General features: G+C 41.2%; 1 protein-coding gene across 2 annotated transcripts in view; it reads right to left on the bottom strand.

Moving 5' to 3' along the window:
• Window positions 1-8,238: 8,238 nt before the first annotated feature.
• The window catches only part of COPS4 (COP9 signalosome subunit 4), a 45,820-nt gene continuing 31,116 nt past the window's right edge, over window positions 8,239-22,942 (bottom strand). Inside the window, exons 7-10 of one of the 2 annotated variants that reach the window (XM_060114033.1) lie at window positions 20,652-20,822; window positions 16,069-16,184; window positions 13,814-13,898; window positions 8,239-8,767 (exon numbers count right to left, since the gene is read on the bottom strand). In XM_060114033.1, coding sequence (XP_059970016.1) covers window positions 8,634-8,767; window positions 13,814-13,898; window positions 16,069-16,184; window positions 20,652-20,822 — 506 coding nt within the window. In that variant the 3' untranslated portion in view covers window positions 8,239-8,633. The remainder of the gene's footprint in view (window positions 8,768-13,813; window positions 13,899-16,068; window positions 16,185-20,651; window positions 20,823-22,942) is intronic. The other variant, XM_060114043.1, reaches the window with a different exon arrangement.

Raw genomic sequence — 22,942 nt, 5'->3', positions numbered from 1 at the left:
CGAAGGCTGTGGAGAGATGAGAGCTCCAGCATATTTGGGGGTGCTGTCAACAAAACAGAAATCTTCCCAAAAGTGTCAGGAAGAGGGGAGGGTGTTTGTGCTCGGGTGGGCAGGGCCTGGTGTGGCCTCCACTGGACCTGGGTCACAGCCTCCTCAGCTCCTTGGCTGGGTCAGGCAGGGGAGGACCTGGGGCTCTCAGATCGCACCTCACGGCAGAATCCCTTCTGCGCAAGGCAAGAGCCAGCCTTCAGGGACCACGTTCTCCTTAGACTTGCTGTGACAGCTCAGCCCATCACACTGCATTAGCCTGAACCTAAGCCCCACCCCTGGTGTGTCCCAGTCCCTTCCCCTGCTATCTGCTTTAACAGAGGCCGACAGCCCATCCCCATGGCAGCCTGGGGTCACTGCTCTTCCGCCTGCATGGACAGGCCTCAGGCCTCTTTTCCAGCTTATGGTCTATTTCTTCAGGAGCACATGTATCCCAGGAGCCCTACATTCTAATGCAGCAGCTTGACTACTTGCTTTAGTATGGATCCAGAGGGGGAAGTGGCTTGGAGGGTCCAAGTCCACCTCAGGGGTCTGTGGTAGGGGAGGAGGGGACAGGGCAGGGGTATCAGCACAGTGACCTTTCCACACTCAGCCTTGCCTGTTGGAAGGTGATGTGCCCTCACCAGGGACCCTTTAGGTGCCAGCAGTACCGCCAGTCACACTGGGGGTGCTGATTTCACAGGTGCGTAACCATGGGTGCTCCCCCCTCACCACGGACGGTCAAGGCAGGGCCCTTGCTGAGTCCCCTGAGGTCTGCATGCCTGAGACAGGGATGAGCACATTGAAAGCCAGGCCCTACCCATGGGACCAGCAAAGCAGCATCCTCCACACCCGCTGAATGGGGGACAGAGAAGCGTTGACCAAGGCCTGTCAGTGTCAAAGACACAGGCAGAGAGGTCACCACAGGGCCACTTGTGTCCTCTCTGGTCCAGGCAGGTCTCCACAGGGCAGAATGGCACCAGGACAAGTGGTCTGTTTTGTAACAGTCAACCCTCATTCCTCCTCAACCCCCTTTATTGTATTTTTTCAGAAATGAAATTCGTGATGGCCTCAGCAGACTTCAGAATATAGTACCTACAGGAACCAAACACATGCAGGAAGGATTTAAAAAGGTACGGATCCTACAGCTCTGAGACTTTCTTCTGCTTTATCAAGTTCTTAGAGTATTTTGGGGTCATCTCATTGCCCTCCCCCAACTTTCCTTCATGTTGTTGCAGGCAAATGAGCAGATTGAAAGACTTTACTCCAAAAGTAAGCTGCCTGCTGACATCACTGTGCTCAGGTGGGACAGGGCCAGGCGCCGGCCTCAGCGAGGGCTGGTGCAGACCCCCCTCAGCCAATTCCTAGCGCTGACCTTGGAGCGAGTCCCTTGTCCTCTCTGGGCTACAGGTTCCTCCTCTGCACAGTGAGGAGGAAAACCACCCCCAGGGATGCTTCTGAGAACCACATGGGATCATGCATTACATTCCTGGTTCTTACTAGATATCAAGTGCTTGACCTATGGTTGGGCTGCATGAAAAAGGAAAGAGAACTTCCAAGGATGGCGAGCAGACGGGGTTCAGTTTAGGGAACAGAGACCTTGGTGTCCCCCTGGCTGCCCACACTGTGTCCACCACAGTTCTGGCTCTTCCTCCTTTCCCTTAAGCCTCTTCCCTCCGGTTGACTCTCATCCTGTGACTGTGCCTCCGACTGTGGAAATGGCTGTACTTGGCCCAGACCTGCTGCATCGAGACTGTAGGGTTGCAGCGCTTGTCAGGAAGGATGCATGGGCTGCTGGGGAAAGGCGGGGAGCTGGGCGGGGTCTGCTGTCCAAGCACCTTGACCTCGAGTTCTGAATAGCAGGACCCACAGAGCCAGCAGGAGTGCCTGCCGGCGCCGCCCAGGACAGAGCCCACTGCCCCCCAGACACAGGGGGATGCCTTGTGCAGTCAGTCAGCTGCTCCTCCCTGTGCTCACCTGAGAGGCTTGTCCTCGTCCAGTGAAGTAGCTGCAGTTGCCTTTCAGGGCAAAGGCTGTGCCACCTGCCCATAGTGAAGGTCCACTAGGAAGGGCTCTGATCCGGACTCAGGCTCCTCGTCTGTCAAGTGGGGTCTGGGCTGAGACCCCTTCTCCCTCCCGGTGCTCTGGGTGGTGGGTACTCAGGTCAGGGTGGCCTCTCCGCAAGAGGAGGAGGTGTGGGAGCAGTGCTGTGGGCCTGGCAGCCTGAGGCAGGTCACTCCAGGTGCCTTGCTGACCAGGCCACTCCCTGCTTCTTCTGCAGATCGCAGTGCTTCCAGCCTGAATTATCCCTCTGACCACTGGACCACTGCTGCCAACGACATTACAGGAAACTACGAGTGAAGTGAGTCCTGTCCATCATTACTAGCTTTGTGCTCCATGTATTGGGGTATTTTTATTCCAACCTTTTTTTCCCTCTTAGGCTGAAAAAGCTCGGGATATGGGGGCCAAAGTTTACTGTCTGGGTGTGAAAGACTATAAGAAATACCAGGTAATTCAGAACAGCTAACCAGATGTTCAGCTAACCAGGTGCCACTCTTGAGCCCAGATGGGGAAAGCTTTCAAAGGCAGCCAGCTGTCCCAGAGACCCCCAGAGGATGGCCCTCTACCCACCCCGACTGTCTGGAGAACAGATAGACACAGCCAATGAATAGCAAGTGCTGTGGAAACCTACACACCAGAGGTGTGGATGGAGGGGCTTTCCACTCGCTAAGGGTGGGCTGCTGGCAGACACCAGGATGTGGCCCTTGGAGTCTAACGCAGCAGAAAGCAAGAGCCTGTCTCCTGAGACAGGATCTGCTGTGTCCTCAAGCCCTGGCTGTGTGCCCACCATCTCCAATTCCCTTGTAGCTGCATGATATTGTAGAAAGAAAAGACCAAATGTATGGGATAGACGAATTCAAGTCCCTGGAAAAGCTTGTTACCTCGGTGAGTGTGGGCTAACCGTGAGAGGGGAGATGGGGTGTCTTCTCCCTATGCCTCTGTCATCAGTCTCCCTGACCCTGCCACCCCACTGTCTGTTCCAGCTGGTGGAAAATTCCTGTATGGAACTGACGGCTGGGGACACTTACTTTGCCTGTGTAGGAGGTAGGAGCCAGAGTCACATATCTATACAGAAGTGTGTGGCTCTATGTGTGTGTATGTGACACATTTGGGTGGTGTGTGGGTGTTGTGACTGTGGGTTGTGTGTACATGGTGTGATTTACTTGGTTATACAGCAGAAACTAACACAACATTGTAAAGCAATTATACTCCAATAAAAATGTTAAAAACAAACAAGGAAGGGAGAATAGACAAATCTCCCAGAAATACAGAATTTTAAATACTGTATGTAGGTACACCTCCCCCAAGAAGATAGAGCATAATTCCCCACCCCTTAATTGTGGGTTTGCATAGCAACTTTCTTTCAAAATGTATAGTATGAAAAGGAGGGAAAAAACTAACTCACAGTGGAAAAACCTGACAAAACTACCTCAGCCAGTTAATATCAACGTTAACATCATCAGTGGTGTCCTGTTGATAGCATGTACCCCTAAAATGATGTGATGAGGTTGGCACCTTACCTCTAGGGTTTTCCTCTCAAAACCCCACAACTCCAGTCCAACCATGAGAAAAACATTAGACAAACAAAAATTGAGACCCATTGTACAAAATACAAACATTGAGGCAGATTCTCCTCAAAACTGTCAAGATGATCAAAAACAAGGAATGTTTGAGAAACTATTGCAGTTTAGAGGAGCCTAAGGAAACATGACGACTAAAGGTAATACACCATCTAGATGGGTTCCTGGAACAGCAAAGGAACATTAGGTAAAAACTGAGGAATCTAAATAAAGTATAGGCTTTGTGCAGTACGCAAGCCTCTCACTATCGTGGCCTCTCCCGTTGTGGAGCACAGGATCCGGACGCACAGGCTCAGCGGCCATGGCTCACGGGCCCAACCGCTCCGCGACATGTGGGATCTTCCTGGACCGGGGAACGAACCCGTGTCCCCTGCATTGGCAGGCGGACTCTCAACCACTGCACCACCAGGGAAGCCCAAAGGATAGGCTTTGATTAATAATCTATCAACATTGGTTCCTGGTCACAAACCTACCACAGTAAGATGTTAACCAATAAGGGAACTGGTGCAAGGTATCTGGGAACTCTCTGTACTATCTTTGCAACTTTTCTGTAAATCCAAAATGATTCTAAAATTAGGCCTTTATTAAAATTAAAAAAGTAGATTGAGAAAATTTAACCCTATTTTTTGGTTGTCCCTTATAGGTGAAGAGCTCTTTTTTTTTCTTTTTTAGGATGTTTATATTTCTTTTTCTGTACTGCTGGATTTGATTCGCTAATATTTTGTTAAGAATTTTTGCATCTATTTTCATGATAGATATTGGACTGCAGTTTTCCTTTCTTGTAATGTCTTTATCTGCTTTTGCTGGAAGGGTGATGCTTGCCTCATAGAATGGATTAAGAAGTGTTCTCTGCTTCTATTTTCTGAAAGAGATTATAGAGAGTTGGTGTGATTTCTTCCTTATATGTTTCATAGAATTCACCAGTAAACCCATCTGGGCCTGGTGCTTTCTGTCATGGAAGGTTATTAATTATTGATTAAAAAATTTTAATAGATATAGGCCTATTTAGATTATTTCTTCTTGTGAGGCTTTTGGTAATTATGTCTCTCAAAGAAATTGGTCCACTTCATCTAGGTTATCAAATCTGTCAGCACAGAGTTGTTCATATTATTCCTTAATTATCCTTCTATTCTTCATAGGATCTGTAGTGATGGCCCCCTTCATTCCTGATATTAGTAATTTGCCTTCTCTTTTTATCTTAGTCTGGCTAGAGTTACCAATTCTATTGATCTTCTCAAAGAACCAGACTTTGGTTTCATTGATTTTCTTTATCAACTTCCTGTTTTCAAGTTTCACTGATTTACACTCTACTATAATTTTTATTATTTCTTCCCTTCTGCTTACTTTGGATTTAATTTGCTTTTTTTCTAGTTTCCTAATGTGGAAGCTTAAATTATTGATCTTAGATCTTTATGCTTTCCTAAGATATGCACTGCTTTCATTGCAACCCACAAATGTTGATAAGTTGTATTTTCATTTTCATTTAGTCCAAAATATTTTTAAATTTCTCCTGAGATTTCTTTTTTTTTTTTTTTTTGCGGTATGCGGGTCTCTCACTGATGTGGCTTCTCCCATTGCGGAGCCCAGGCTCCAGACGCACAGGCTCAGCAGCCATGGCTCACGGACCCAGCCGCTCCGTGGCATGTGTGATCTTCCCGGACCGGGGCACGAACCCAGGTCCCCTGCATTGGCAGGCGGACTCTCAACCACTGCGCCACCAGGGAAGCCCGAGATTTCTTCTTTAATCCATGTGTTATTTAGAAGTATGTTGTTTATTATTTATTTATTTATTTATTGGCTGCCTCAGGTCTTAGTTGCAGCATGTGGGATCTTCGTTGCAGTATGGAGGATCTTTCGTTGCGGCACGAGGGCTCTTCACTGTGGCTCACAGGCATCTCTCAAGTTGTGGCGCACAGACTCCAGGGTTTGTGGGCTCTGTAGTGTGTGGCATGCAGACTCTCTAGTTGAGGCACATGGGCTTAGCTGCCCCACAGCATGTGGGATCTTAGTTCCCCAACCAGGGATCAAACCCACGTCCCCTGCATTGGAAGGCAGATTCTTTACCACTGGACCACCAGGGAAGTCCCGAAGTATGTTGTTTAATCTCCAAGTTTTGAGGGAATTTCCAGGTATCTTTCTGTTATTGATTTTCAGTTTCATTTCATTGTGGTCTGAAAGCATACATTTTAGGATATCTATTCTTTTTAACTTGTTAAGGTGTGTTTTATGGCCCAGGATGTGGTCTACCTTGGTGAATGTTCTATGTGAGCTTGAGTGTACTCTGCTGTTGTTGGATGAAGTGGTTTAGAAATAACAATTAGATCCAATCCATTGATGGTGCTGTTGAGTTCAACTATGTCCTTACTACTTTTCTGCCTGCAGAATCTGTCCATTGCTGATAGAGGGTATTGAAGTCTCCAAATATAGTAGTGGACTCGTCTACTTCTCCTTGCAGTTCTATCAGTTTTTGCCACATGTATTTCGACACTCTATTGTTGACGCTCTGATTTTAACTGAGCAGTTTATGATTACGTTTTCTCCATCCTCTTAGCTATCAACTATATTTTTTAAAATTTTACAGTTCCGAAACTTCAATCTGTCTGCTTACATTACCCATCTGTCCTTGCACGTTGTCTACTTTTTCCATGAGAGCCCTTAGCAAATTAAACATAGCTGTTTTAAATTTCTGTTCTGTTCGGAGAATTTCAACATCCCTGCCATATCTGAGTCTGGTTCTCATGCTTGATTTGTCTCTTCAAATTGTGCTTTTTCTTGCCATTTATCATCCTTTGTAATTTTTTGGTTGGAGGCCAGACATGACGTATCAGGAAATAGGAACTGAGGCAATTAGGCTTTCAGTATAAGGTTTTATGTGAATCTGGATAGGAGCTAGGCAGTACTTAACGTTTTCTGTAGCTCTAAGTGGCAGAGGCTTGTTTCCCCTATTTTCCTTGTTGTTTTGTCTTCTTCCCAGTTGTGTTTTTTCCCTAAGAATTCTTTGTTGAAGAGTCTGTCTTGGAGCTCTAAGTCATACTCCACAGATAATACACTGGAACTCTGTTATCATGGTGGAAGGGTATTTGGGAAGCATTCAATAATCTTATATCTCTGTCTTTTATTTGGCCTGGGTCCCTGGGCTGTGACCTTCAGAAGTATTTCTTAGACATTTTTTTCTCTTCTCCCATGATATAAGAAGGCTAAAGGGGGCTGAAATTGTCTAACTTGCTTTCCCCCAGGTGAGATAAGGCTCTGGTAGAGTAATTTCCTTCAGAGGGCACGCCTTTGTCATGGAAAATGATATGGGTGTATTTCAAAATAGTTACCTTCTCCTCCCCTGAAACACAAGGGGATCCCTGATCTTAATCATGAGAACTTGGTGGGGTTCCTGGGGATAAATCCTATAAAGTGTGGAGGTTCTCCTAAGAGTGGGTTTTTTTGTTTTGTTTTGTTTTGCGGTACGCGGGCCTCTCACTGTTGTGGCCTCTCCCATTGCGGAGCACAGGCTCCGGACGTGCAGGCTCAGTGGCCATGGCTCACGGGCCTAGCTGCTCCGCGGCATATGGGATCCTCCCAGACCGGGGCACGAACCCGTGTCCTCTGCTTCGGCAGGAGGACTCTCAACCACTGCGCCACCAGGGAAGCCCAAGAGTGGGGTTTTTAACTGTCAAGCCAGTTAGCATCCAGTAACTTGTCAAAGTTACCATTTCACTGTTCATATCAGTTACTGGCCCAAGCAGGTCTGCTCCTGGTGAGCTGACCTCTAATGTGATTCTATCTGGCTGTTTCTCCAGTTTGGGAGTGGTGGTTTGCCCTATGACCTCAATTCTCCTTCGGATCTAAGAAAAGGCATTGATTTTTCCGCCTGTTCAGCCTTTTTCTTATGATTCCATTTCCTCCATCCTCTCTTAGCATATCAACTATATTTTTTTAAATTTTATAGTTCTGAAATGTCAATCTGTCTGCTTACATTATCCATCTGTCCTTGCATGTTGTGGCATGTGTCTTGCTGTGAGGATGGAGTGATGACTTCAGCACCTTATATGCTGGAGTTGAAACTGGTAATTGCCTACAAACACTTTTTTATTTTTATTTATTTATTTTTTTGCGGTACACGGGCCTCCCACTGTTGTGGCCTCTCCCATTGTGGAGCACAGGCTCCGGACGCACAGGCTCAGCGGCCATGGCTCACGGGCCCAGCCGCTCCACGGCATGTGGGATCCTCCCCGACTGGGGCATGAACCTGCATCCCCTGCTTCGGCAGACAGACTCTCAACCACTGCGCCACCAAGGAAGCCCCCAAACTCTTTTTTAAAAGTTCTTCCCCGTTTTCACTATAAAGCAAGGCTGAAATAATCCTGAGGAGTCTTCCCTGATCTCTCTCTGCTAAATGAAAAGCTCCTGCCTGTGGACTCTAGTACTTGGTACAACTACAAGTATTTCATATATTGACTCTTAGCTCTGTGACTCTATGAATGCCTGGAGAACAGGCTTTTTGGCTTATCTTTGCATTTCTTGCATATGGTATAAATAATTGTCTGCTGAATTGAAAGGAAAAAGGAACAAAACACTGGTCACTAATTAAAAACAAAGTACTACTTTTATTTGGCTCACTTCTCCATTTATTAGATAACCACATGTGGAGAGGCACCAAGCACTTAAGTTTTACATAACTACAAAGTTATCACAAATCCCAAACTTTTTAGCCACAGATACTTCACCTACTCTGTTTAAAGAAAAAGCTTTCAAAACATCTGAGTTAGCCTGATACAGAGACCCTGAATAAATGGGAACTACATAGTTTTAAATGCTTGTACTTCCTGTTCTAATAATGTCTTCTTTAAATTGAATCCAGCATAAAAGGGATGGAAATATGTAAGGTCATGATGCAAACGCTTTTGAGAGATAGTGAAATTAATCTGTACAACATGGAAAAAGATGTAATGTGCACAGAAGGTCTGCAAGGATTCACTGAGCCATCTGGGCTTCCATGGCTTGTGCTGTCCATTCTGGTGCTGTCTGACTGATTTTCTCCAAAAGGTTATTCACCTGGAAACAAAGCGATTGGATCTGTTTGTCCCATGTTGGCAGGGCTTCTCGTGCTAAAGAAAAAAGGAATAATGTACAAAGTTGAAATTACTCCTTTGCAACCACAGTGAATGTTGAGTTAGAAGATAAATACAGTAACATTGATTTTTAAAAGTTTACTCCAAAAATCTTAGTTAATGAAATTAAGCTAATTAAGAAATAGTTAAGAAAAGTACCCCAATCACTGCCACAAAGTATAAACAAAACAAAACAAAAAAACACAAAATAAAACCAAACCACCTCAACTGCAGCAGTCAGACAGACAACTTCACTGAGGCCACCTGTTCCCTCACCAATGTCTACTGCTTCGTAAGACACTGCCACCCACTGGAGAAAGTGAAACTTGAAAACACTACGTTTAGTGAAAGAAGCTAAAAGGTCACATATTGTATGGTTTCATTCATATCAAATATCCAGAACAGGTAAATCCATAGAGACAGAATAGAAATTGGTTGCCAGGGGTTGGGGAGAGAGGTATGAGGAGAAATTGCTTAAGGGGCATGGGATTTCCTTTTGGGAAGATGAAGATGTTCTGGTACTAGGTAGAGATGGTGGTTGCATAACACTGTAAACATACTAAAAGTTACTGAATTTTTCGCTTTTAAATGATTAATTTCATGTTATGGGAATTTCAACTCAATTAAAAAATACTAGTGGAGGAATAGGTATCGCTTTACTAACAGTAAAATTTACTATAAATTTATTACCTAATATTGTTACAGATCAATGGAACCAAATAGAGTACAGAAATAGATCCGAACATATATGTGGAACCTAATATACGCCAAAGATCAGAAAGGATGTTTTATTTAATAAAAGATATTTGCATAATTGGCAATCCATCTTTTAAAAAAAAACAACTAGACCATGCCTTAAAATTATTCACAAAAATGAACTGCAGACATATTGAATTTTTAAATATAAAACAATAAATAAAATATTAAAAGACATTTTAGTAAAATATTAATTTTATCCCAAAATGAGGGAGACTTTCTTTTTTATTTTAACATCTTTATTGGAGTATAATTACTTTACAATGGTGTGTTAGTTTCTGCTTTATAACAAAGTGAATCAGCTATACATATACATATATCCCCATATCCCCTCCCTCTTGTGTCTCCCTCCCACCCTCCCTATCCCACCCCTCTGGGTGGCAGGGAGACTTTCTTAATCAATACAGAAAACACAAAAGCCATAAAATTAAAAGTGGACATATTTGGCTACAAAAGAGCTTTTAAATGTGTTTATGGTATGCATTGCGTTACAGAAACACAACCGACAGAAAGAGAAAAATATCTGTAACACAGATAGGAAAGGTGTGGAGGGGGAAGGAAGGAAATAGACAAGAAAAACTAACATGAATTCACAGAAAAGGAAATACTAATGGCCAATACATGGAAAGATATTAAACTTCACTAGTGCCAAGGAAATGCACAATAAAACAATAACATAGTATTTTCCCCCCAACAACTGGCAAAAGATAAAAAGAAGAAGAATATCCAACTCTTAAAGATTCATTCTCTCATATTGGTGGAAGTGTAAATGGATACACCTTTCTGGAAAGCAAACTGGCAGTAGCTATTAAGAATCAAAACATGTATATCCTCTGATGCAAAGTATCCAACTTCTGAGACTCTGTTCTACAGAACTAAGTGTCCCAGTATATAAAGATACGCACAAGGAAACCACCTGAATGTCCATCAACAGGTGAATAGTTGAACTCCATGAAATATTATGCAGCTATTAAAACAAATAAATTAGATTTATATCTAGTGACTCGCAAATATATTCACGGTACATTAACTTAAAAAAAAACAAAACCACTTTGGGACTTCCCTGGTGGTCCAGTGGCTAAGACTCTGAGCTTCCACTGCAGAGGGCATGGACTAGATCCCTGGTCGGGGAAGTTCCACGTGTCAAGCAGTGTGGCCAAAAAAAACCCCAAACAAACAAACAAACATAAACAAACAAAAAACACTTCATAGAACACTATGTACATTAAAGTATAATGCCACTTTTAAAAATCCCTACATGTTTTTACTTATCTATATAAACATGTAGAAAGGCACACGAGACTTTAGACTGACATTAGTTATGACAGGCAGCTGGGATCAGAGGAATGCAGGTGAAAGTGGAAAGACATTACGGACTCTTCCTTTATTCATCCTTGTAATGTTTTACTTCTCATTATGAGCAGATTTACCATTGTAGTTTTTAAATCTAAGAAAATTAGAAAGTAAAATATCCCATATTCTATCAAGTTGGTCTATGTTAATTTAAACTGTGTTTACTTGGTGACGCCTCTGCTATACTCTTCATCATACATTGTGTTTGCTCATTCAATAATTATTTATTTCCCACTTACAACGTGCAGGGCACTGGAAAAGATGTTGGATATACCATGGAGAACAAGAGACACTTAATATCTATCACTAGGAAGCTGAGCTTGGTTAACAGAAACAGACATTTAGACAAATTCAGAAATTCAGGGTGACAAGAATGTATAAATTAAAGCCATACCTAACCTGGGAAGTCAGGAAAATCATTACTGATTAACATTGTTCAAACTAAGACATGGGGACAAATAGAAGATGGCTGGAGAGGCTGCTTGTGGAGAGGGATGACTATTTTGGAATGTTTAAAGTGGGAAAGAATTTACAGTGCTGGAAAAAACAAAAAGTCCTGTGAGCTGGACTGGAAAGGGAAAACCATAAAGGATCACGTAGGACCTTTTGGAGACTTTGTAGAATCTTACTCTACAAGCAGTGGGGAAGCCATTCATCAGCATGTCAAGGAAGAGAGTAACATTTAATAATTTGTTTTCTATTTCTTTTTTCTGTTTGTTTGCATTTTTAAAAGATCACAATCCCTCTGGCTCTACTAGGGCAACTGGACTAGAAAGGAGCTATTGTAGATGTGAGAAGAAAAGCTAAAAGGCTATTTCTTAAGCCCAGAAGGGGTTTGGGGGGTTCAGAACAGGCTGGTGACAGTAAGAAATGAAGAAAAGTACATGGATTCCAGATACACTATGAGGTAAAATTCGAAGGATTCTGGGCAGTGAAGAAGACAAGGGGTCAAGGATAAGGAATGCTGGAGAAAGTGAACAGTGTAGTTTCTGGCTGGCTGGCTGGCTGTTTTGGGAGGCAGGCAGTGGAGGAGACAGTGAATTCAGTTTTGGGTATATTCATTCTGAGAAGCCCACGAAGCAATCAGGTGGGAAACACCTATTAGTCAATTAGAGCCGCTGAACCTGGGACTCAGAAGGGAGATTTACACTAGAAGTCTAAGCGCTGTCTGCATAGAGATGGTAACTGAATCAATGGGAATAGGTGAGATTACCTAGGGTAACAGTAGAGTGAGGAGAAAAAGGCCGAGGAGTATGTCCCAAGCAACCCCAATCTTTAAATTTAAAGCACTATAGAATCTACAAAGACAACTGGGAAGAATACCTGGAGAAATAGGAGGGAAAACAGGAGAATAGGGTGAAGGAGATGACAGAAGTCAAGAAGGGGCGGGGGCACTCAAAACGGAGTCAGTGATCAACCCTATTCAATATTCGGAAAAGTCAGGATGAAGCCTGAAAGATAAAAGGATTTTTGTTAAAACGGAAGAGACCTGACCATGTTTAAATATCAATAAAAAGAAGCCAACAGAGAAAAAAAGGAAGAAAATAGACAAAATAATTGCTAAGCTCAGGTTCCTAAAAAAGATTTCTTTTTTGGAGCAGGGAGTAGCAGAGTTCAGAGAAGGGATCCAAAGTGCAAGAGGAAGAACTGGAGAGAGAGATGGAAACCATCTCCCATATAACACGAAAGAAGAAAAAGACAGAATTAGATCTATATTGAACAGAGAGTGAAGGAGGAGAAAAGTCAGAGGTTTAGGAAAATGAAATTTGAAATAGTCATTGCAGAGTACGGAAGAAGTGGACTAGAGAAATGTATCAAGAATCCCGGGCAGCGTCGAGAATCCAGGACCTTGAATTTTGCAGTGGTATCAATCTGTCTGGTGCTCTGACTCTTCTCCAGCAATGTTAGTTAGTTACTCAAGTACAGGCATGGGAAAGATGGAGAATGGGTTCATTCAAGGTGAAGTTTTGCTGGACAGCAGGAACAAAAAGTTCGCAGGCAAGTGTTCTGGGGCATCTGTAAAAGAAGTAACTGAATCATGAAAATGATTGAAAACCTGATTTCATGATTCACGATGAATCATGAAATCTAAGCTGGATAGGAAGAACAGTAAAGGTTAAAAAAGGGCTGAGCTGGGCTTCCCTGAAGGTGCAGTGGTTGAAAGTCTGCCTGCCGATGCAGGGGATACGGGTTCATGCCTCGGTCCGGGAAGATCCCACATGCCGCGGAGCGGCTGGGCCCGTGAGCCATGGCTGCTGAGCCTGCGCATCCGGAGCCTGTGCTCCACAGCGGGAGAGGCCACAACAGTGAGAGGCCCACGTACCACAAAAAAAAAAAAAAAAAAAAAGGGCTGAGCTGACTGAAAGAAAGTGAAAGTCAATAGACCAGAGGCTCCAATGCAGTCAAGGAAGAGGTGAGGTTGAAGTACCTGAGAAAGACCACTAGAAAGGCTGGGAAAAGGTCATGGTCAGAGTGGGATACTTCAAATTAAAACTGTACAAGTGGAATGGTTCTCGGTAAGGTCCAGGGCATAAATGAGGTGGGAAGAGGGCTGAGGAGGTATTAGACAATGAGAAAGACAAGAGATCTACTTACCTGTCTGCCTTCATCAGTTTAGTGAGCTGCTGAACAGGATATGCAACTGTCTTTTCTACATGCCCAATACACGGTATGTGGTCAATGTTTGGTGAATAATTCATGAGTGAACTAATATAACAATTCCAGTTTCAAATTTTTCCACGGCATAGAAAATGCTGCATTAATCAGATTCATGAATATAAGTTCATAAAAATTATTTTAAATTATTACTTTGGGAAATAAGCTCATTCCATAGGAAGATTCTGGGTCAAAGGAAATTGCTCAACATGTTTTAATCACAAATGTACAACACTTCACTGCCATTTCATTATGATATAAACAAGCAAAACTTCTTACTTTCAAAATGAACTATTCCATCAATCTGATCAATAAATCCATTCATACGTCCTTCTGTTATCATTTGCGATGCTATCTTTTCTGCCTGTTTAAAAAAAAAACAATAAATTCTTAAGACACTTTAATTATCATTTCTAGTTATTCACATATTCTCACCAAGAGAACTGAAAGCTCTTGGTTTAGCTACCCATCACTAAGCCTTACGTATGTGTTCATCTGCCATTCATTACAAGAGTAAATCTTGTAAATCTGCCTGTTATATCTGCCCCAATTCTTTCTGGGTACAATCCATTATTTTAAGTTAATTGGGATCTTTTTCTTGTTGTAAGATTTTAAGCAAGAATCTAGCCGTCTAACTAACTTTTCTCTCTGCTCAAAATCAAACTAACAATTTTTCCTCTCACTGGGATCCACATCTCAAAATATCCCTAGCTTTTCTTATTTTATTTCATTTCAGTTTTCACAGTATTTATCACCCCCAAAACTCTCTAAGACAGTAATATTTTTGAAGAAAATATTGAAAGGAGGAATAACGTTCAAATTTAAAAGGGAAACAAAAGGATTTAAAAGACCATTAAAGGGGAGCAAAAGGTTCTCTACCTAATTCCTAAAGAAATACTTCATGTTTACTGTCTGTTTAGCAAACTGGGTTGTGACAGTTGTTTTAGTAACTCTGACCATCTTCACAATCAACCCTAAATCACTCTTGAACAGACTGTGACTAGCATTTATTGTTAAAAATATATTCACTTCCCTTAGTCTCAGCAAGGGATCATACCTCAAAGCCTAAAAAGGAAGCATCTTTTAATGGTAACTGAAGCCTTGGTTCCGACATTGTTCCACTTCCTTTACTGTGTGTTGAATATGTATAAATAAAGGAATTGTATTAGAAAATACTAAATTACAATTTCACTAACAGATAAAAGGGGATGTGACCATAACTACGTGACTCTAAGCTCTACAAGTTTTGTAGTGAGATGGATGGACCTAAAGTCTGTCATACAGAGTGAAGTAAGTCAGAAAAAGAAAAACAAATACCATATGCTAACACATATATATGAAATCTTAAAAAAATATTGTTCTGAAGAACCTAGGGGCAGGACAGGAATAATGACACAGACGTGGAGAATGGACTTGAGGACACAGGGAGAGGGAAGGGTAAGCTGGGATGAAGTGAGAGAGTGGCATTGACATATACACACTACCAAATGTAAAATAGATAGCTAGTGGGAAGCAGCCACATAGCACAGGGGGATCAGCTAAGGTAGATCAGCTCGGTGCTTCGTGACCACTTAGAGGGTGAAATAGGGAGGGGATATGGGGATATATGTATACATATAGCTGATTCACTTTGTTATACAGCAGAATCTAACACAACACTATAAAGCAATTATACTCCAATAAAGATATTTAAAAAAAAAGTTCTACAAGTTAGGTAAAAATAAGGTTGATTGCTTGCTTTTACTGTTATTTAAAATTAAGAGAATGTTTTATAGATGTTACCTGAAATACTCTCTAAATACGACCAGTACTTTTTTGGAATCTATACATAGCCAACCAAACGTTATCATGACTAAGAATAAAAGTAACTCCCTAATAACTCAGTCAACTTCTTAAGTTAAATTGAGCACAGAAGTTACAATAGAATAGCCTAGAGTATTACCATAGTCATTCTCTCAAAGAGATGAACTTTTTAAACTATGAGTCAATCTAGGGCAGAAAAAAGAATTAAGGCATAGATCAAATGTTAGTTAAAAATCAGAAACCACTATGAAGTGGATTTAAACAGATACTAAACAAAGATATTCTTATAAAATGGGTATCATAACCTGGAACCCCTTTAAGATTTCCATTCTAGGTCACTTTACCATAAAATACAACTTAAAAAAAAATTAAAGACAATTCCATTACAGTACTATTTTGACATTCAAATAATTTATTTCCATTTACCTTAGGCTTTTAATGTATATTTTTGTTGCAACTGCCAATATTTATCAATTACAGTCATCTCTCAGTATCCATGGGGGATTGGTTCCAGTAGCCCCCATGAATACCCAAATCCACGGATGCTCAAGACCCTTATATAAAATGTAGTAGTACAATGAATACAGTTGGCCCTCCAAAATATTCCTCCAAAATATCCACAAGTTTTGTATCTGCAGATATGGAGGTCCAACTGTATATATTTTATTTTCTCTTTATGTCAATAATTTAGTCTCTTAACTTCCTTTTATGTATTGGAAATAAGAAAATACCTTAGCTGCAGGAATCTCTAAAAGGGCTCCAAGTTCCTCAAAGGTAATATTATTATATAATTTGCTTGCAGACAATAAATTGTGTTCAATAACAGCTCTGTCCAAGATGCTAGAACCTTAAATATAAATAAGAATGTTATAATTTTGAAACTAGTTTTACACTCTTAAAAGATGCATCTTGTTAAAAATTTTCTAGGCATGTACTAACTCATAATCATTGCCTTTATTCCTATCAAAATTTTAAAAGTAACCAAAATCCCTTGATACATTTTGAATAACATGCAGTTAAATACAAATAACATTTAGAAAACGATTGGCAAGTATTTATTAACTAGCTGGACAGATTTAATCCTCTGGGTTTGGGGTTTTGCTTCCTTGGACTAGCTATCAACTTCACTAACTTTTCTTACTATAAGCACATACTTTTATTAGCAAGCAGCAGCAAAACAATCATGCAAACAATCATGCTGTTTGTAAGCTTGATAAGTCAAAAAATACTGCTCAATGGAAAGATCTCTATTCCCCCGGGCACTTCACAAGCACTTTACTCTGAGGCAAACATGAGAAATGTTTGGAAGGCAGGATCCCTTCATGAGATATCAGGCATAGGATCCTCCCTTAAGTAAGATAATACAGGGCCTGACAAAGTTATGGACCTCAGGCCCCATCCTGAAGATGTGGCTCACCCACTTCTTTTTTTTTCCTTTCCAGTTTTATTGAGATATAATTGACATATAACACTGTATTCATTTAAGGTGTACAACATAATGAGTTGATATATGTATATATTGTGAAATGATTACCACTATAAGTTTAGTTAATTAACGTCATCACCTCACACAGTTATAGTTTTTTTTCTTGTGACAACTTTTAAGATCTACTTTTTTAGCAACTTTCCAATATAAAGACCTAAATAAACAGGAAAATATGTAAGACTTAATACTGCTAAGATGGCAGTACTCCCCAAATTGATCTACAAATTCAGTGCAATCCCAGCTGGCTTCTTTGCAGAAATTGACAAGCTGATCTTAAAATCCATATGGAAATTCAAAGGACCCATAGAAGCCAAAACAAATTTGAAAAACAACAAAGTTGGAAGACTCAAATTTTCTGATTTCAAAACTTACTACAAGTGACTTCTCTGGTGGCTCAGTGGTTAAGAATCTGCCTGCCAATGCAGAGGACGTGGGTTCGATCGCTGGGCCAGGAAGATCCCACATGCCACAGAGCAACTAACCCCATGTGCCACAGCTACTGAGCCTGCACTCTACAGCCTGCAAGCCACAACTACTGAGCCCACATGCCGCAATTACTGAAGCCCGCGTGCTGCAACTACTGAAGCCTGTGCACCTAGAGCCCGTGCTCTGCAACAAGAGAAGCCACCGCAATGAGAATCCCGCGTGCCACAATGAAGCGTAGCCCCTGCTCATTGCAACAAGATAAAGCCCGCGTGCAGCAACGAAGACCCAACACAGCCAAAACTTAAAAATTAAAAAAAAAAAAAACTTACTACAAAGATAGAGCAACCAAGACAGTGTGGTACTGGCACGAGGACAGGCATACAGAATAATGGAATAGAATTTAGAGTCCAGAAATAAACTCACATTTACAGTCAACTGATTGTCAACAAAGATGCCAAGGCAATTCAGTGGGGAAGTAAGAGTCTTTCCAACAAATGGTGCTGGGACAACTGAATATTCACATGCAAAATAATTAAGTTGGACCCCTACTTTACACCATATACAAAGATTAACTCAAAATGAATCAAAGACCTAAATGTAAGAGCTACAATTATAAAAGTTACAGAAGAAAATAGAACAACTTTTCATAACCTTGGATTAGGCAATGGTTTCTTAGATACAACACTGTAAGCACCAGCCACAAAAGAAAAAACATAAACTGGACTTCCTCAAAATTAATAACTTTTGTGTTTCAAAAGATACCATCAACAAAGTGAAGAAACAACACACAGAATGGGAGAAAATATTTGCCAATCATTTATCTGATAATAAGATCTAGAATATATAAAGAATTCTTACAGTTCAATAATAAAAGCACAAATAACCCAATTTAAAAGTGGCCAATAAGCATATGAAAAGGTGCTTAACACCATTAGCCCCCAAGGAAATACAAATCAAAACCACAATAAGATACCACACTTCATACCCACTAGGATGACTAAATCAAAAAGACAGATAATATAACAAGTGTGGGAGAAAATATGGAGAAAATGGAACCCTCACACACAGCTGGCAGGAATGTAAAATGGTGCAGCCACTTTGGAAAACAGTCTGGCAGCTCCTCGAAAGACTAAATATAGAGTTACCACATGACCCGGTACTTCCACTCCTAGATATACATCCAAGAGAATTAAAAGCTTATGTCCACACAAAAACTTTTACATGAATGTTCACAGCAGTATTATTAATAGCCAAATAGTGATAACCTAAATGTCCACTAACTGATGAAGAAATAAAATGTGGTTAACAGAATGTTATTTGGCAATAAAAGTGAATGAAGTACTGATGCACACTACAAGACGGATGAACCTTGAAAACATCACGTTAAGTGAAAGAAGCCAGTCACAAAAGATCATATATTGTATGATTCCATTTATATGAAATGTCCAGAACAGGCAAATCTATAGAGCAGAATGTAGACTAGTTGTTATATTGTAAAACTCAGAGTATACTGAAACCACTGAATTGTAATAACAACAAAGCTATGTCTCAAGATTGCTAGCCTAGGGTTGTAATGACAATAAACAAAGATGTCCAAGAAAGATAAATAAGGAAGGCAATAAAGTCTAAAATGAAAGAGGAAGAAGACAAAATGCCTGTCCTATATATTGATACATAGTCTCCTATGAGAAATTTGAAAATCATTTGCATTCTCCGAGATCCTAATGAGTAGCCTTCATTTGAGAAAAGAATTATCTAATGCTATCTTTTTTTTTTTCATGGCCAGAAAGCTCAAAGTCAAATGTGAAGCTCAACTACATCAATTCTGGAAACTCTTTCATATTTATCTAGCTTTTGTTTGTCAGACATCTTCTTGCAAAAGAATTTATTTAAAGCTGCTCAGAATACACAGAAGACAAGAAAATTTAAAAGTTAAAAAGAAAAAGAATAAAAACAATCAAAACACACACACTACAGGTGGGCTACAAGTTTAATTTTTTAAACTTTCTAGCAGCCCATCAAATTAAGAAAGCCAGGACTTCTCTGGTGGCGCAGTGGTTAAGAATCCGCCCACCAATGCAGGGGACACGGGTTCGAGCCCTGGTCCAGAAAGATCCCACATGCCACGGAGCAACTAAGCCCATGGGCCACAACTAGTGAGCCTGTGCTCTAGAGCCCACAAGCCACAACTACTGAGCCCACTTGCCACAACTACTGAAGCCTGTGTGCCTAGAGCCCATGCTCCGCAACAAGAGAAGCCACCACAATGAGAAGCCCGCGCACCCGCACCGCAACTAAGAGTAGCCCCAGCTCACCGCAACTAGAGAAAGCCTGCGTGCAGCAACAAAGACACAAAGCAGCAGAAAATAGAAATAAATAAATAATTTTTTAAAAAAATTAAGAAAACCAACCAGTTTATCAACTCACAGTGTTTAAATAAGATAAAAAATCAATTGCTCTGGAGAATCACAACTAATCCTAAGGCTGAAAAGGAATTTTTCTGAGGCTCTGCATAAGGAATATCCTATAGAATAAATATCTCCTTTAGACAGAAAGATAATAATCAATTGATTTGTTTCTTAAAGTACAATTAAATAAAAGAAATTCTATAGGTCAATATAATTGTTTCAATGATCTGGTTTAACTCAGGGCAGTAAGACTGGTGAGGTATATACCTTTCAGCCAAATCTTACATAAATAATTCTTTACAGTTAGATTCTCTTCAATATGGGATGACAGTGAATCCAAGGCAATGAGTCTGACAGATCTGCATGTTTGTCTTGACCTTTTCCGTGCTTCTAGTGGCCTACATCTATATTTTTATTATCATGTGTGTTACTGTTATAAGCTACTTTAAAACCTCTGTAGATAAACATACATAAAATAATTGATGTTATGAACAAGCATCTATTACAAAATTCTTTCCCAACAAAGGCAGTCTGACTTAAGCAAATACTAGGAAACCTGACACCAAGTTCTATTCTTATTGGAAACACTTTCCCCTCAGTAACCTTGGGCAAGCTATTGTGCCAAATTTTGCTCTGTCTAAAATAGGACTGGATAATTATGCTCTGTTACAAATTGATGTTTAAGATTAATTAAGGTACTTATCAAATGGTTTGAGTCTTAAAAAAACCAGGCGCTATAAGCCTAGCCTATAATTCTTCTGCTCTTACAGTTTCCAAAAAATGCTTTATTCCACGAAATGCTTTCCAATAGAGCTACTCTTATACTTCAGACTCGTATCTGTGTATAATATTCATCTTCAGTTAATACTCCTTCTTTACCAAGTGTTACCTAAAAATATTACAGAAAGATATCAAGATGCTTCAAATTTAACATATGTTCTACTAGCGTGACCTCAATATTTACTACCACATACTTATAAGAAGTAATCATTACCATCAGCTGTAGTTGCTTTCTGGTGAGGCATCAGCATGGCAGCAAATTCTTGAAGTTGATTTCCTCTGATGATCCTATCTAGGTACATTTTCTCGAGGATTCCATAGGCAGCAAGTTGCTGGCACCTTTCATCCTTAAAAAGAGTAGCAAGCATCCGAGAACGCTGCTGTCCTAAGGGGAACAAATGAGCATCACATATTCTCACAATCTGTTTTTTCAATGAAAAGCAATCTTTTTTATGACCCCATTTTTGCCTACTAAAATATGCAGGTTCATTCTCGTTATTTCTGGTAGTTATGTTCTATAAATTTGCTGCCAACAGTGTATTAGTGAATACTCAACTCCTGCTCCTAGGGGATATATGGGGTTAGCTTCCATGAGCCTCTGGTCACAACATTTTTGTCAGCTGGTCAATATGTAACCTTGTTTTGTGTATTTCTTTTTAAAGGCACCACATTCAATACATATTGTTGATTCAGTAACATTGAATTCATGGCTTACACTATGACTCATGCCTGAATTAAGTTTACCTAAATTAACACACGTAGTTTCTCCAAAAGGCACATCACAGACTTCTCACACTTAAGTACACAACATAGTACTTCAGCACTATGCTAGGGGCCATTTTAGACAGCAAAACCAACAAGAAAATGCATGAAAATGTGGAGAATGTGGAATTAAATAGACCACAAAAACGATGCTTGTTTATAGTATGAGAGCTGAAACAAGGTAGAGCATTACCTTGTTGGATCCCAGCTAGAAACATAAACAAGGGGACTCAAATTTTTTGCTGCTCTGCACATATCTGTAAATGACTGTGAAAGCATCGTACTTTGAGTACTGATTTGGGGGTGACAAATTTTAGGAAGTAGGCAAAGTCACTAATGTGGAATCTGTGAATAATGAGGATCAACTGTATATTCATTTGTGAAGACTATGATATACAATCATTCCCTCAGTATCCAATGGGGATTGGTTGCAAGACCACCCCCCCAATAAATACCAAAATCTGCAGGTGCAAAAGTCACTTATGTAAAGTGATGCTGTATTTGCATTACCTTCATACATCCTCCCCTACACTTTAGATCATCTCTAGATTATCTATAATATCTAGAGATGATCTATCTATGTAAATGCTATGTAAATCATTGCTGGCACATGGCAAATTCAAGTTTTCCTTTTGGGACTTGCTAGAATTTTTTTTCCCCAAATATTTTCAATCCACAGTTGGTTGAATCTGTGGATGAGGAACCCCTGGATATGGAGAGCCAACTATAGGCCAAAATGTTACACGTGATTCCAGTTATAGTTGTTATTTTCTTCTTCTTGCTTATCTGTACTTCTACAATGAACATGCATTCTTCCCCTAATAATAAAAAATTTATAAAAGATGAACAAACATTTCTCAGATGGGAAACTTGATTTTCATAGTTTCAATTTATACCTTCAAGGACCTTTAAATGGTGAAAAAATACATGAAAACTGATAACATTAAAAACTGAACTAGAGGGAGCTGGGGGAAGATGGCGGAAGAGTAAGACGCGGAGATCACCTTCCTCCCCACAGATACATCAGAAATTTGTCTACATGTGGAACAACTCCTACAGAACACCTACTGAACGCTGACAGAAGACCTCAGACCTCCCAAAAGGCAAGAAACTCCCCACGTACCTGGGTAGGGCAAAAGAAAAAAGAAAAAAACAGAGACAGAAGAATAGGGAAGGGACCTGCACCAGTGGGAGGGAGCCGTGAAGGAGGAAAGGTTTCCACACACTAGGAAGCCCCTTTGCGGGCGGAGACTGCGGGTGGTGGAGGGGGAAAGCTTCGGAGTCGCGGAGGAGAGCACAGCAACAGGGGTGCGGAGGGCAAAGCGGAGAGATTCCCGCACAGAGGATCGGTGCCGACCGGCACTCACCAGCCGGAGAGGCTTGTCTGCTCGGCCGCCGGGGTGGGCGGGGCTGGGAGCTGAGGCTCGGGTTTCGGGTTTCAGTCGGAGCTCGGGGAGATGACTGGGGTTGGCGGCGGGAAGAGAGCCTGAAGGGGTCAGTGCACCACAGCTAGCCGGGAGGGAGTCCGGGAAAAAGTCTGGAGCTGCCAAAGAGGCAACCGACTTTTTCTTCCCTCTTTGTTTCCTGGTGCGCGAGGAGAGGGGATTAAGAGCGCTGCTTAAAGGAGCTCCAGAGACGGGTGCGAGCCGCGGCTAAAAGCGCGGACCCCAGAGACGGGCGTGGGACGCTGGGGCTGCTGCTGCCGCCACCAAGAGGCCTGTGTGCGAGCGCAGGTCACTGTCC

The sequence above is a fragment of the Mesoplodon densirostris genome, chromosome 1, assembly GCF_025265405.1.
Source record: "Mesoplodon densirostris isolate mMesDen1 chromosome 1, mMesDen1 primary haplotype, whole genome shotgun sequence".
Lineage (NCBI taxonomy): Eukaryota > Metazoa > Chordata > Mammalia > Artiodactyla > Ziphiidae > Mesoplodon > Mesoplodon densirostris.
Note: the sequence above shows the minus strand (reverse complement) of the source record. Positions and strands in the feature narration are given on the sequence as shown.